This window comes from Polypterus senegalus, chromosome 6, assembly GCF_016835505.1.
Source record: "Polypterus senegalus isolate Bchr_013 chromosome 6, ASM1683550v1, whole genome shotgun sequence".
Classification (NCBI taxonomy): Eukaryota; Metazoa; Chordata; class Cladistia; order Polypteriformes; family Polypteridae; genus Polypterus; species Polypterus senegalus.
In genome coordinates, this window is record NC_053159.1 from 113,175,632 (window position 1) to 113,188,692 (window position 13,061).

At 37.3% G+C, this 13,061-nt stretch overlaps 1 protein-coding gene across 5 annotated transcripts in view; it reads left to right on the plus strand.

Moving 5' to 3' along the window:
• LOC120531412 (RIMS-binding protein 2-like) overlaps positions 1–11,516 on the plus strand; it is a 374,849-nt gene extending 363,333 nt beyond the window's left edge. For all 5 annotated transcript variants that reach the window (XM_039756810.1, XM_039756806.1, XM_039756807.1 and 2 more), the window contains one exon: positions 10,192–11,516. In XM_039756810.1, the coding sequence (XP_039612744.1) occupies positions 10,192–10,461 (270 nt within the window). In that variant the 3' untranslated portion in view covers positions 10,462–11,516. The remainder of the gene's footprint in view (positions 1–10,191) is intronic.
• Positions 11,517–13,061: the final 1,545 nt, after the last annotated feature.

A 13,061-nucleotide genomic window follows, 5' to 3' on the forward strand; every position in this document is an offset into this window, starting at 1 on the left:
GCCCTGTATCCTTTTCTCTTGATTCTGTACACCTCAGACTGTAAATATAACAACAGGTCAGGTCACTTGCAGAAATTTTCTGATGAAACTGCATTTATGGGGATATTAATAAGGGGGTTGGGGTTAGACAGAGCATAGAAGTCAGGTGGAGAACTTTGTTTCTTGGTGCAAAAAGAATTGTCTGCGTTTTAACATCAGCAAAACCAAAGAACTGGTTATTGACTTACTTCACACCGAAAAGCTTCTAATGTCCGGTCACTATTCAGGGAGTGGATGCAGAAGTTGTCTGCTCCTACAGGTAATTGGGGGTCCATGTTAATCACACTGGATTGGTCTCATAACACAGACAAAGGATGTAAGAAAGGGCAGAGCAGGCTCTTTTTTGTAAGGTGACTGCACTCCTTTAATGTGGAAAGTGACATCCTTCACATCTTCTTCAACTCTGTGATGGCCTGTGTGATTTTTCCACACTGTGGTGTGCTGGGCTGTTAATATCACTTCAGGAGAGGCCCTCTGAATCAACAGATTAATTAAAAGAGCAAGATCAGTCATAGGACACACTCTGGACCCCCGGAGGTAATAGTGAAGGAGAGAATTAAAACAAAACTGAGTCCCGTTATGAACAATGCTGCACACCCTCTCTCTGACACAACACAACACTGAGGACTTTCGGCTAACGAACCATTCAGCAGAAGTGTGTCAAGAAATACTACTGGGGCTCCTTTATACTAACAGTATTATGCCTGTATAATGCCTCACTGGGACTGCCAAGTCTTTTTCTTTTTAACATTTTTCCTTTTTAGCCATTCAAGTCTGTGTTCAGGCCACAGTGTGTGTGTGTGTATATATATATATATATATATATATATATATATATATATATATATATATATATATACTGTATATATACTGTATATATACTAGCAGAATACCCACGCTTCGCAGCGGAGAAGTAGTGTGTTAAAGAAGTTATGAAAAAGAAAAGGAAACATTTTAAAAATTAACAATATGATTGTTAATGTCATTGTTTTGTCATTGATATGAGTGTTGTTCTCATATCTCTATATATATATATATATATATATATATATCTACATATATCTATATCTATATATATATATATATAGATATAGCAAAATACCCGCGCTTGGCGGAGAAGTAAAAAGAAAAGGGAACATTTTAATAATAACGTAACATGATTGACAATGTAATTGCTTTGTCATTGTCATGAGTGTTGCTGGCATATATATACTCTATATGTATATATACTAGCAAAATACCCCCTAATATCTATATGTCTATCTATATCTATATCTCTCACTCTATATATATATATATATATATATATATACACACACATACATACTGTACATACATACACACACACACATTATATATATCTATATCTATCTATCTATCTGTATATCTATATATATATATATATATATATATATATATATATATATATATATATATACACATACACACATTATATCTATCTATATATATATATATATATATATCAAAATACCTGCGCCGAGTGGCAAGTACTGCCTTAAAAGTTTTATTAAGAAGAAAATTAAAACTTTTTAAACTGAGGGAAAATATACCAATAATTATTTGTTAAGGATCTCTTTGTATACCACATTGTGAGTTCGGCCCTCCGGTTGTAATATGATCAAGCTGTGCGCTGAGCTTACTCTTGAGCATGTAATGTACTGTTGGCCATGTGAACAGTAATCTTGTTTCAAATCTCACAGCTTGGATTGCTGCTGTCATAATCGGTTTGAGTTTCATGGTTTGTTTCAATTACGACAGTATTTGTAGGACTTGTGTTGAAGCGACATTCGGCATCTGTCAAGCGTTGTAAGTATACAACCAGTTTCATCGATAACTTCACATCCAGCTTTTGAAAGTTTAAGCATTCATAAACATTGAAGTGTCCACTACTGAAATCGTCACCTGTGAATCTAAGATGTTTAAGAGGATTGCCAGTTGTCCAAAGGTGTAAAATATTTGGCCATTTCGGTACACTTGAAAGTGACAACCGAACAATTCAGCGGCAGCCATCAACTCACATGCAGAACCATACGTGAAGGGCTTAAGCATTTCACTCTTATAGTGCTCCTGTGTAGTATAATTATCTTCTGTACCGTCATCAGTCCACACCTTGAACCTGTCCCAGTCATTCAATACTTAAGACACAATGTTTCTCCAGATATCAAGAGTGAGCCTGATATGGCCGTGCAATATGTAACACAGAGAATGGAAAAGATAGGTGCCATCTCCGGGCATGGAAACCACTCAGTAAGTGACAGTTCTTTGATCGATGGTGATCACTTCGATAGACATGTTAATGCGGGTACGGTTGGAATGATAAAGGAAATGGGTACCTGAACAATGTAAAGTAAGTCTAAAATACCTACACAATAACTATAATCGTAATAAATGAACAATAAAACAGCGGAGAAGCCGTGGATTAAATAAAAAGGCTGTAGTTATCAGCAGAGACACGTGAATCCCGTGGCGAAGCAAGGAAAAGAATGAAGAGACTGGAGCGACGGACGGCCTTATATAGGCAGGCAGCCAACAACGTGGGAGGCATTGGGATGGGGGACCCAACGCCGCCTCACACGGTGACTGAGCTGCAGGCTATGGACATATATATGTACGTAAGTAGGATTCAGTTAGCATTGGGAACCCGCGTACCAAATTTCTTGAAGATGGGCCCATAAGTAACAAAGACTGTTGAAAAGTTCAATATGGCGGCCAACAGTGGCATTATACCACCAAAATAAGTACCAAATTTCAGCCTTCTACCTACACGGGAATTTGGAGAATTAGTGACGTTGGAAAGTTCAATATGGCGGCTGACAGTGGCATCATACCACCAAAATAAGTACGTACATTGGTTTCGGTTAGCGCAGGGAAGCCGCCTACCAAATTTCGTGAAGATGGGGCCATAAATAAGAAAGTTCAACATGGCGGACGTTGTTGACCGTTATGACCGTTATGCGTAGAATTTCGAAATTAAACCTGCTTAACTTTTGTAAGTAAGCCGTAAGGAATGAGCCTTCCGAATTTCAGCCTTCTACCTACAGGGGAAGTTGGAGAATTAGTGACGTTGGAAAGTTCAATATGGCAGCTGACAGTGGCGTCATACCACCGAAATAAGTACGTACATTGGTTTCGGTTAGCGCAGGGAAGCTGCCTACCAAATTTCGTGAAGATGGGGCCATGAATAAGAATGTTCAACATGGCGGACGTTGTTGACTGTTATGACCGCTATGCGTAGAATTTCTAAATGAAAACTGCTTAACTTTTGTAAGTAAGCTGTAAGGAATGAGCCTGCGAAATTTCGTGAAGATGGGGTCAGCCTTCTACCTACACCGGAAGCTGAAAATTAGTGACGTTGGAAAGTTCAATATGGCGGCCGAAGGTGGCGTCATACCATTGAAATAAGTAAGTACATCGGTTTCAGTTAACGCAGGAAAGCAGCCTACCAAATTTCGTGAAGATAGGGCCATAAATAAGAAAGTTCAACATGGTGGATGTTGTTACGACCGTTACGCGTAGAATTTCGAAATAAAACGTGCTTAACTTTTGTAAGTAAGCTGTAAGGAATGAGCCTGCAAAATTTCAGCCTTCTGCCTACACGGGAAGTTGGAGAATTAGTGATGAGTGAGTGAGTGAGTGAGTCAGTCAGTCAGTCAGTCAGTCAGTGAGGGCTTTGCCTTTTATTAGTGTGTGTGTGTGTGTATATATATATATATATATATATATATATATATATATATATATATATATATATATATATATATAACTGCTCAAAAAAATTAAAGGAACACTTTGAAAACACATCAGATCTCAATGGGAAAAAGAAATCCTCCTGGAATCCTACTGATATAGACTGGGTAATGTGTTAGGAACGAAAGGATGCCACATCATTTGATGGAAATGAAAATGATCAACCTACAGAGCCCTGAATTCAAAGACGCCCCAAAAATCGGAGTGAAAAAATTATGTGGCAGGCTAGTCCATTTTGCCAAAATTTAATTGCAGCAACTCAAAATTGTACGCAGCACTTTGTATGGCCCCTGTGTTCTTGTATACATGCCTGACAACATCGGTGCATGCTTCTAATGAGATGACAGATGGTGTTGTGGGGATCTCCTCCCAGATCTGGACCAGGGCATCACTGAGCTCCTGGACAGTCTGAGGTGCAACCTGGTGGCATTGGATGGACCAAAACATAATGTCGCAGAGGTGTTCTATTGGATTTAGGTCAGGAAAGTGTGGTGGCCAGTCAATGGTATCAATTCCTTCATCCTCCAGGAACTGCCTGCATACTCTCACCACATGAGGCCAGGAATTGTCGTGCACCAGGAGCCACTGTACCAGCATAGGGTCTGACAATGGGTCCAAGGATTTCATCCTGATACCTAATGGCAGCCAAGGTGCCTTTGTCAAGCCTGGAGCGGTCTGTGTGACCCTCCATGGATATGCCTCCCCAGACAATCATTAACCCACCACCAAACTGCTCATGCTGAATGATGTTACAGGCAGCATAATGTTCTCCATGGCTTCTCCAGACCCTTTCACTTCTGTCACGTGCTCAGGGTGAACCTGCTCTCATCTGTAAAAAGCACAGGGCACCAGTGGTGCATCTGCCAATTCTGGTATTCTATGGCGAATGCCAATCGAGCTGCATCTATGGCGAATGCCAATCGAGCTGCATGCTGCTGGGCAGTGAGCTCAGGGCCCATTAGAGGACATGGGGCCCTTGGGTCACCCTCATTAAGTCTTTCTGGTTGTTTGGTCAGAGACATTCACACCAGTGGCCTGCTGGAGGTCATTTTGTAGGGCTCTGGCAGTGCTCATCCTGTTTCTCCTTGCCCAAAGGAGCAGATACTGGTCCTGCTGATGGGTTATGGACCTTCTATGGCCCTCTCCAGCTCTCCTAGAGTAACTGCTTGTCTCCTAGAATCTCCTCCATGCCCTTGAGACTGTGCAGGAGACACAGCAAACCTTCTGGCAATGACACGTATTGATGTGCCATCCTGGAGAAGTTGGACTACCTGTGCAACCTCTGTAGGGTCCAGGTATCGCCTCATGCTACCAGTAGTGACACTGACTGTAGCCAAATGCAAAACTAGTGAAGAAACAGTCAGAAAAGATGAGGAGGGAAAAATGTCAGTGGCCTCCACCTGTTAAACCATTCCTGTTTTGGGGGTCATCTCATTGTTGCCCCTCTAGTGCATCTGTTGTTAATTTCATTAACACCACAGCAGCTGAAACTGATTAACAACCCCTCTGCTACTTAACTGACCAGATTAATATCCCATAAGTTTCATTGACTTTATGCTGTACTCTGATTAAAAGTGTTCCTTTAATTCTTTTGAGCAGTGTATATATATATATATATATATATATATATATATATATATATATATATATATATATATACATACATACATATATATATATATATATATATATATATATATATATATATATATATATACATACATGTGTACATATATACACACACATATACTATGGGGTGCCAAACAGGCAAATAAATTGATTTTGTAAATATATAAAGTCGGCGTCAGAATATATAAAGTCAAAACTTGAATATATAAAGTCAGTGTCGGTATACATAAAGTCAAAACTTTTTTCTGAATATATAAAGTGAAAACTTGAATATATAAAGTCATCGCTGGAATTTATAAAGTGAAAACTTGAATAAATAAAGTCAGAGTCAGAATATATAAAGTCAGCGCTGAAATATATATAAAGTCAAAACTTGAATATAGAAAGTCAGCGTCAGTATATATAAAGTCAAACTTGTTTCTGAATAAAGTCAAAACCTGAATATATAAAGTCAGTGTCGGAATTTATAAAGTAATTCCTGATTATATAAAGTCAACATCGGAGTATATAAACTCATTCCTGATTATATAAAGTCAAAGTCAAAATCTATTGATTGAAACGACTCTGAGCTGAACTAAGTTAACAAAAACGTATTCAGAAAAATAAATTAAAAAAACACTGTTCGGTTAATGTTTTGAAAATGATGCATGTGCCCTGCCCAGGATTGGTTCATGCTTTGCTCCCAGTGTTGGCTGGGATTGGCTCCAGCAGACCCCCGTGACCCTGTGGTCGGATTCAACTGCTTGGGAAATGGATCGATATTCCAGCGCTTACTTTATATATTCTGACGCTGACTTTATATATTGCAGCGTTTACTTTATATATTCCGACGCTGACTTTATATATTCAAGATTTGACTTTATATATTCCAGCGCTGACTTTATATATTCCAACGCTGACTTTATATATTTAAGTTTTGACTTTATATATTCTAGCGCTTACATTATATATTCAAGTTTTGATTTTATATATACCGACGCTGACTTTATATATTCAAGTTTTGAATTTATATATACCGACATTGACTTTATATAATCAAGTTTTGACTTTATATAGTTAAATGTAGTCATCGTTGCCTAACTTTTTCTTTACCATAGAAACTTAAAGACTAAATTCAACTTCCATTCCTAACAAAGATATTTCTGGCGACTAAATAGAACCTACTTATATCCAAATTCGAGCTATTGAGCTGTCGCCTGTCTGCCTGAATAAGTCACCCTCGCTTCGCTCTTACTTTTTTACCGTTCATTTAATCATGGCTAGTGGCGGAAAAATTATAAAATGGAAGGAGGATTACACTGAGTATGGCTTTACCAAAACAATTATTAATGGCGAATCAAAAATTTATTATTTATTATTTATTTATTATTAAAAAGAATTATTCATAAACCTTCAATTGGTGATCGGTTTTTCTGTGTTAACCTCATATTTTTTCATACTTCTTCTCAAACCAAGGGGGGTGCGAGGTTAAAATGAATCGGGAAGCGCTGATCAATGTTATCGGTGTAATCATGCATTGAGAAAAGTTCCCCTTTGCTTGGAATGCAAAGTGTGATTAAATATGTGATTTTTTTAACGCGTTATGGAGCACATGCATCGAAGCTTCTCAGCTGTGCTTGTGCTAAGAAAAGGAAACATTTTAAAAATAACGTAACACGATTGTCAATGTAACCTTTTGTAAGTAGTGCCTGGAGGATTCAGTGTGGAGAAACTGTAGAGACAGCGTGTGTATTAACTTGTGGATTTTTCTGTGAGTATTTGGTGGCAGCGTCACAAAGTCGCTTCCGTAACACTGTGTGTGTTAGCTGCGGAGCTCAGCTCAGAGCAAAATGAGGTGAATGGGAAGGGAGATGATGACGTGACTCCCCCACCCGCCTTAACTGTCAATCCCCACAAACACAGTCTCGAATTTGCATAAGCACAGCCCTTCACGTACAATTTTAACTTAGTTACAAAGTGATCAAAACTCTCGTTTATATCCTGCGTCCTCTCATTAAACTTGTATCCCGCATTACCCGTGGGCATGACAAGCGCCAGCAATAGCCTGTCTATGAACTTAATTTAAACTTTAGGTTTACACCGTGCTTTGTTTCCGAAGTAGCAGCACTCATGAATATTGTTGTATATGTTATTCGCTCGCTTCTTATTGTTTCGCTGCCTTCTCAATTGTATAATGTATGTTTTCTTCAGCGCTTTTTGGAGCTCTTCCTGGTTTTCTACGTACTGCGTTGACAGTCAGTTCACGTGATTACATGGGAGGCGTGATGATGTCACACGAAACTCCGCCCCCATGGCTTTCGAGTGCAACTCCATTACTGTAAATGGAGAAAAATAGCTTCCAGTTATGACCATTATGCATAGAATTTCGAAATGAAACCTGCCCAACTTTTGTAAGGAAGCTGTAAGGAATGAGGCTGCCAAATTTCAGCCTTCTACCTACACGGGAACTTGGAGAATTAGTGATCAGTCAGTCAGTCAGTCAGTGAGGGCTTTGCCTTTTATTATTATAGATATATTATAGATAAATAGATTATAATCTATTTAGTAAGCTTCTATAAAAAGCCAAATTTCTTCATGGGTGCAAATAAAGTTCTATATATACAGTGTGTGTGTGTTTGTGTATATGTATGTATGTATATATATATATATATGATTAACTTTATTATTATGTTCTTTGATAACAGTTTACATATAAGACGTCTTATTTCTGTGAATGATGACTCTTAATAATTAACTATTTTGGGACTTTACATAAACTTAATGGCAGAGGGATGTTACTAGAGTATACCATTTATCTGTATGCTGATTGGTGAAAGTGAAATGCTTCCTAGCTAATAAATGTAAATTAACATTGCTGATTAAATTAAGCTATTCTGTTAATCCCTTTAGTGCTGCTGCTGTAGAGAGCCTTGCTGACTATTTTTTTTATCTACTAAGTATTTTCCACAATATGTAACATATACAGTACATATACTTGTTACAATCGAATAAAAATTTACCAGACTTAAGTTTTGTAAATTCAGCATCGACCCTAAAACACAGAAACTGGGAAATAACAGCTTGCTTTAATAGTCTTGAAATCCAATTAAAAACTTTTTAAAGTGTGTGTTCTTTTATTGTCTTTGCTTTATTTCATTATGTCATTTTACTCCTGTTTGTCCCCATTATAACAGAAACACAGGCGGAGCATGCGTTCCAGGCGTAAAGTGTAAGTGTGGTCAAATTATAAGGGAAATTTCCCATTACACTTCCTGTTCCCCCTTAAGTGGTGTATTTGCATTAGCATGTATTATCTCGGTCTTCTCAAGTTTAGTTTTTAAAGCCTTTCCTGGTCTAGTCAAGTAAGTGTCCCCTGATTTGTGTCTTACATGTCATGTAACAAAAAGGGGTAAAAAATAAAAAAATGTAATATAATTAACATTTCTTGTGGTGATATAACATTCAATTTTAGGTAAAACATGTATTTGTGTGTGTACTAGGGGAAAATCATCATAACCATTGTTTTATTTGTAACATGAATTGTTTAAAACTAACATGTTTATTTTTAGATATCTGAGCTTTTATTGGTCCACCCACATCCCAAACATGTAAAAGTTAGTTTGCGTACTTTAGCCCTATATGACTGCAAATAGATATATAATCTGTGTGATGGACTAACACCCAATACAGGGTGGTTCCTACTTTGTTCCAGATATTGCTGGGATGTCCTCCAGCACCTCATGACCCTGAACTGGATTAAGCAAGTTTGACAGTGATTAGTTGGGTAGATGGCCTTCCCTTTCTAACCCCAAATATGTTTCCAACTGTCTAACACAATGGCATAATGTATATTTTTATCTAATGGCTTTTGGTTGCTACTGTCTTTTGAGTGTCCACCGATATTCAGAGATGCTTTACGTCCTCCAACAAACCCCCTCCCCATATTTGCTGGTCTTTTCTGCTGTGTTTTTGTAAGGATATTATTAATCCTGTACTGCAAACTACTAGTGTTTGTAACATGGAATGGCTTTAAAACAGAAAATTGAGTCAATGAATCTGAGATATGCAACCTAGCTTGACATACAACCCTTGCAGATCTCACTTTATTATTTCTGTTACCGCTTAGAGGTTGTAGTGCATTAGATACAAGTAGTTTCAAAGGTAGCACATTCCCACTTCTCTCAAATTCTGGTGGGTCTCAATCTATGATCATTTTTTTTCTCTTTTTTGTTGTGTTTGCCAGCTCTGCTTCTCATTTCTTTCAGCTAGTTCTCCTCAGACGGACTGGATTTCTATAATTACTATATTTTGTAACAGCAGCAGCTTTGCAACTTTTCCTTTTTTATGTTTTTTCCTTTTAGGTCATTTTGTAAATTTTTATTAAACCCCTTCAACTAAAAAGTCACATAAATGATATTTTGCCACTTCTTTGTGGTCACTGTAATAGAATGTACTTTGCGGTTATGTTTTACACTTTTACACACATTTGCTTTTCTTCCTATGATCATCTTGTACCTGCTATTTGAAACAACCTCTCTCAATATATCATAACTTTGACATGATTCAGCTGTTAAGAAGTTTAATATTGATTGGATATTCTCCCCAGACACCATGATCTCCTTGTTAAAGTAAATGCTTCCCTAGATTATTTCAGTACACTGCCCCAATACCACAGATTATATCCTTAATTCATGCGTCTGGTTGTTTTATTTGTAATTGATTTGTAGATGATGTGCTTGTGAATGTGGCAGTGAAACCATTTTTTGTAATATGCAGGTAAGCCCTGATGCTTCAAAGGAGAAGAATGACTCGGTGTTGGTTGTTTCCGAAGACATGCTGGCTTCCAATAAACAAAGTAATGCACTAGTGACACTGTCTGAGGATCTGGGATGTTCAGGCTTCACGACTGGTAATACGTATCCACAGGCTCTGACGCCAGACAGCCCAAGTAAAGATGAAAACTCTCTTCAAGGAAAAAAGAAAAAGGGCTTTTTTTCTAAAGGGAAAAAACTTTTCAAAAAGTTTGGTTCCAGTAAGAAGGACTAGCAAAGTACTTACATCATTCAAGATGATTTGTTTTGATACTTGCTGCACTTATTTCTCATATGTATCATGGAGGATCTTATACATACATACAGAACCTGAAGAAATGTTATTGGTAAAAAAGCCATCATCTGGAAAAGATCATGTATTTTTATTTAAGAAGAAGCAGGCCACAAGAAAAACTATACAAACTTTGTAATATTTTCAGAATAAATCTGAAATAAAAAGCCGATTTTTTGCCTTAGACGGGTGATACAATCATAGTGCACCTTGACATATCCTTTTCAGTATTTATGAATTGAATTGCACACGTGGACAAATTTTCTTGGATTAAAATGTAATGCTGTAAGCATTATTTTTACTCATTAGGCTCTAGTCCTCATTCTCCAGCACTAGTAACAGTACGTTTTATAAAGCAAACACAGGAATAAACGAGTCTAGCTGCATGGTCTACACTGTAAATTAAATGTAACGTTTCCCTTTTCTAGTTCTGTATTTATTTATGTATTTACTGTATATGCATGTGTATCTTGTTTAACCCACCCTTTGTGTTTCTTCATAGTCTCTGAAACAGAGTTTTTATGCCAATCTTTTGAAATTTACTCATGTAGAGTAGCAATCTTTCTCATGTACTGCATTTTATTATTTATTCATTTAAAATACCACCACCAGGTATTCACATATGTACTGTTTCGTTAAAACTTAACACTGAAGCCGTCTTGTTGGCCTTTATGACTTGTTCATATAGGAATAGGATTAATTTATTGCAGTATTTTGTTAAAAAAACAAAAAAGAGGTGATTTTTATTGTACTGTCCCTCTTGTCTTAAATGCCTATGGGTAAAAATGTGGCAGTTCTTTTACGTGAGTTAATGATTAAACCAGTGGTCTCAAACTCCAGTCCTGGAGGGCCGCAGTGGCTGCAGGATTTCATTCTAACCCTTTTCTTAATCAGTGACCTGTGTTTGCTGCTAGTTAACATCTTTGGAAATAATTTTAATTGACATGTTCTTGAAGACTCAGACCCCTAAATTGTTTCTTTTTCCTTAATTAGCAGCAAAAAACAATAATGAGATACAAAATGAGCCAAAACAGGACCGGCAAATTGTGTCCATTGTACAATATCTGAAAATAAAGAAAGATGAAGGTCTCAGAAAAGTTGATCTGCTCAGGTCCTGAAAACATTTTAACAGAAAAGAGAAAATCAACCGTTTTGGAAAGCACGACAAAACAAGAGCAGCAACAAGCCATGGAATTAAGGAACGGGTTTAATTAAAAACAAGAATCGGCGCCTAATTAAGCAACTGGTTGGAGTCTGAGGCCCTGACTTAGTTGGGATTCTGTTAGTTGACTCACCTCACATTTCATTTCTGTTTGGGTGCCATTTAAGGACAGAAATGAAGAAATTCAGGGGAACAAATCTTAAAAAAACAAGTTAATTAAAATGAAAGGAAAAGAAGTTAATTAGCAGCAAAAACTGGTCACCAATTAAGAAAAGGGTTAGAATGAAAACCTGCAGCCACTGGGGTCCTCCAGGACTGGAGTTTCAGACCACTGGATTAAACCATAGCTGGAAATTGATCTTTTTAACATAATAGCACTGAAGGGCACTAAAATACAAGCACAGGATTTTGTTATTGCAGTCAAAAGATGTTATTTTTTATCTTGAAGTCACCTAAAGATATAAAGGGTTCAAAAAAAGTACCCACAATAAACAGAAGTAAGCGACAGATAGGTGCACATACTAAATATAAAGTTAAACTGGATATTAGACTGGATATCATGCATCTGAGTGGAGCCCCAACCCCATTACATTACTGGACACCTTAGTGTGTGGAGTGACTTATTCACACCAACACGTTCTGTGCAGAAAAAACTGCATTGTGACCAAGTCATTTCAGTTAAATTCTTGAAACGTAATTATCTAAAGAGGTGTTCTTTATTAAAATATGCATACAGTTTTGAAAAACCTTGTATTTGGCCCATATCTTATAATTTATTCTACAAAAATGCTGATTAACTAAGAAAACTAGATACAGTAATGTCATAACATCTTAATTTAAAAGGAAAAAGCAGCAGTAAGACAAATAAAACTCCGCCCCGCTGTTTAGAAGTACTTGGCGATATTTTGTGGCCATGTGGGTGCCACTTTTGCTCCTGCCTTCAGAAGATATCTCTGTGGCACTCGGACTGTTATGCAGATTGTCAAGGTCACCTCTGAGGTGTAGGACTCTGCTGTCGATTGTCGTGTGCAGTTCACGGCTGAGCTAGTTGCATAACCATTGTGCAGTTGCTTTTATTTTCTACTTATTTGGTGGCTCTTGATCACATATGATTTTGCATTATCACCTTAACTAAATATCATATGCTTACCATTTGGACCTTTTAGACTACATTAAACATGGCCGTCCATTACATAATAAGACAAAATAATGATGGGTTTACCTGTGACAATACAGAGTTCGTTGCATAACCTGACCCATTAAAACTGACTGCTTACTACAATAAAGTTCATATGGGAGAGATGACCGAGCTGACCATCCCAATTCTGAGTGTCATTGTCACAGAGTAATAACAATTGGGCTTTAAACAGAAACTCCTGAC